The sequence below is a fragment of the Rhinopithecus bieti genome, unplaced genomic scaffold (assembly GCF_001698545.2).
Source record: "Rhinopithecus bieti isolate Rb0 unplaced genomic scaffold, ASM169854v2 scaffold_33066, whole genome shotgun sequence".
Lineage (NCBI taxonomy): Eukaryota > Metazoa > Chordata > Mammalia > Primates > Cercopithecidae > Rhinopithecus > Rhinopithecus bieti.
In genome coordinates, this window is record NW_016814098.1 from 1,031,364 (window position 1) to 1,034,208 (window position 2,845).

General features: G+C 34.8%; 1 protein-coding gene across 1 annotated transcript in view; it reads right to left on the reverse strand.

Annotated features, from left to right (window-relative positions):
* Positions 1 to 2,845, reverse strand: part of EIF3A (eukaryotic translation initiation factor 3 subunit A) — a 55,437-nt gene that overhangs the window by 41,043 nt on the left and 11,549 nt on the right. The window contains exons 5-6 of the mRNA XM_017849770.1: positions 1,850 to 2,049; positions 411 to 619 (exon numbers count right to left, since the gene is read on the reverse strand). Of these exons, the coding sequence (XP_017705259.1) occupies positions 411 to 619; positions 1,850 to 2,049 (409 nt within the window). The remainder of the gene's footprint in view (positions 1 to 410; positions 620 to 1,849; positions 2,050 to 2,845) is intronic.

The following is a 2,845-nucleotide window of genomic DNA, read 5'->3' on the forward strand; positions in this document are numbered from 1 at the left end:
AAAAAAAAAAAAAAAAAAAAAAAAACCTGTATGTGGATAGAAAGCTCATCTGTTAAATGTGTTTTTGCTAATATTCAAATTTCTCAATTGGGCTTTTAGTGGAATTATCACCTAAGGTGAGGAGTTCAAGACCAACTACTAAAGTCCAAGAATACTGTTCAGGAAGGGTAACATCTTGAGACGTCTATAATTGTCACAACTGGGGGTGGTTGCTACCAGCATCTAACGGGGAGAAGCTGGAGATGCTGCTAAACAATCTGCAGTACGCAGGACAGCCCCACGACTGAGAATTATCCAACCCAAAATGTCAGCAGTGCAGAGGCTGAGAAACCACGGCCTAGAATATACCATGTCATGTAACATGATATTTGTTACAGAATTTCAACATTATCCAAGTATAACATTCTTACCTTTGCATCTCATCTTGTGTAAGATTCTTTCTCATTTCTCTAGAGAGATGGTAAAGACGATGGAGTGTAGATGCATGAAAAAGAGCATTTCCAGATTTCCAAAACACAGTTGAGACTTTGTTATAGTAATTTGCCATCAACTGAGGTTTAGGTGGTTTTTTAGACAAGGAGAACAGCCCATGAATATCTTCCACAGCTTTGAATGCTTCCTAAAATTAGTAGTACAAATTAAAGTCATTGCATTCTGTAACATGAAAAAAATCTAATCCAAATTTCTACGAAACCTACAACACAGGAAACATAAAAATAGCAAACAAAATACCTTTGTGTGGTTCTCTTTACTCATGTATAATATCTATTTTAGAAAACTGCCATAATTACAAAACACTAACTCCTTAAACTTTTAAAGTTCTTTAGGAAATATTGGAATGTAGACAGAACAGACTCAAGAAAATATCTGCATATTATCCCATCACTTGGGACAACAAAAACAAAAAAATCTAGAAGGACATACAACAGGTTATTTCCGAGTGATAAGATAATGGTTGAATATGTCTCTTCTTTTAATTTATGCATTTTTTCTACAATGGAGCATGTTTACTCATCTTCTACAGGTATTATTTTAAGATGGGTGTCCCTATAGAAAAGGAAACACAGGCAACAAGACATCGAATCACACTTTCACGTGGCTCAAAGACTCCCAATCTCTAGTTTCTTCCTCTATAATTTCAATCAAATATTGTCCATCAAATATACAAAAGACTTCAAGGTCACATGACTACAAAATTATATGGAATGTTTTTGGAGGATTCTTAGAGAAAAAGGGCCAGGTGAGGACTAACCTCCTACCACCACCAAGATCTCCAATGCAAGACAGTCAGCTAAAGCACTACTAAGAAATCTAGAATAATCTACGGCAGCACTTCTCCAACAATCAATAGTAAAGGATTCTTTTTTTTTTTATTTCTAACCTCTTACCGAAGAATATAAAATACAAAATTACCACAAAATGAATCAGAAAAGCTCACTTTTTATCAGAGTAAACACACAAGAAATTTACAATAAAATTGCAACTAAGAAACTCTGCATATGCTTCTCTACCCTATACTTATTTCATCACAGACCAGACAGTTCACAAATGACACCAGTCACGAAACCACACTTCGAGCAGCAGTGGCAATGTATTGTTTTATAGGTCAAGAAACTTGTGTCTGAAAGAGATGATATGGTTTGGTCCACAATTCAGAGAAGGCAACTAGAAACAAAATATTCTGAGATTTCTTGTTCAGAACTTTTCCCAGTCCATCAGGCAACTTTAATTCCTTACCTTATCTACTGAAATTAACCAATGCATACCAAGACGAAGCTATCCATTAAGGGGGGAGAAAAGTAATACAGACTATTATTTCTAGAAAGAAAAGCTGATAGGCCCAACATACCTGCCACAATTCCATGCTGATAGCACTGTCCAGCTGAACAAGTCTGGTTTCCAAATGCATGGACTGGCTCTCTGGATTATTAAGATTGATTGCCGTACTTTGGTTATGGTGGCGCTGAATCTGCGATAAGTGCATTCTCAAATTGTCACACAGTTTACGGAATTCAGCCTTACGCGTGTATTGGAGGCAGAATTTGAAAGCTATAAGCATAATTGTAAAATATATTAGGTACCTTCCACTATCTACTTAAATATTTGACTAGGTTTTATTTCACACATTAAAATCAGTTATTTTAACAGGACTCATCAAACTCATCTTTAGTCTTTGTGATGCAATGAAAATCAACTTATTTCATCCAGACTACCTTTTTGAGTGAACCCTAACAAAACCAAAAACATAATTATCGGTCCTTGCATAGAACTAAAATGTGGTACTGGCAGAGTTTACAAACGGGAAACTAGAATTTAGATCTAAGAGTCACCTTTCAAAGACCCACCACTTTAAATCCTAAGAGTAAAAATAATCTAGTCTGAAATATAATGAACTTTGATATCTAACTTACATAAAAAGCAACAAAGTTCTGTACTAATTAAAACTACATAATACAAATTGAGTAACCTAATTTCAACTGATTACAGATGGATGAACTACTTGTTCCCTGTCATTTAAATGGACACGTTAATTTTTTTACTGTCACATATGCAATATTAGATTGTTTTTTAGATTTCCTTTCCCCTTAAAAATAGTATGTCTATTTTAACAGACCTAAAACAGAGATGCAGTTTAACTTCAAGTTAATATTTGTATCAACAGCTATGAAAAAGTCCAAATTTACTTGTGTTAAAGTGAAAATTCAGGCTGGGCAGAGCTGTAATCTCGGCACTTTGGGAGGTCAAAGCAAGAGGATCACTTGAGTCCAGAAGTCTGAGACCAGCCTTGGCAACAATGCAAAATCCCAGCTCTTTTTTAAAAAATAAAAATAATAAATTTTAAAAA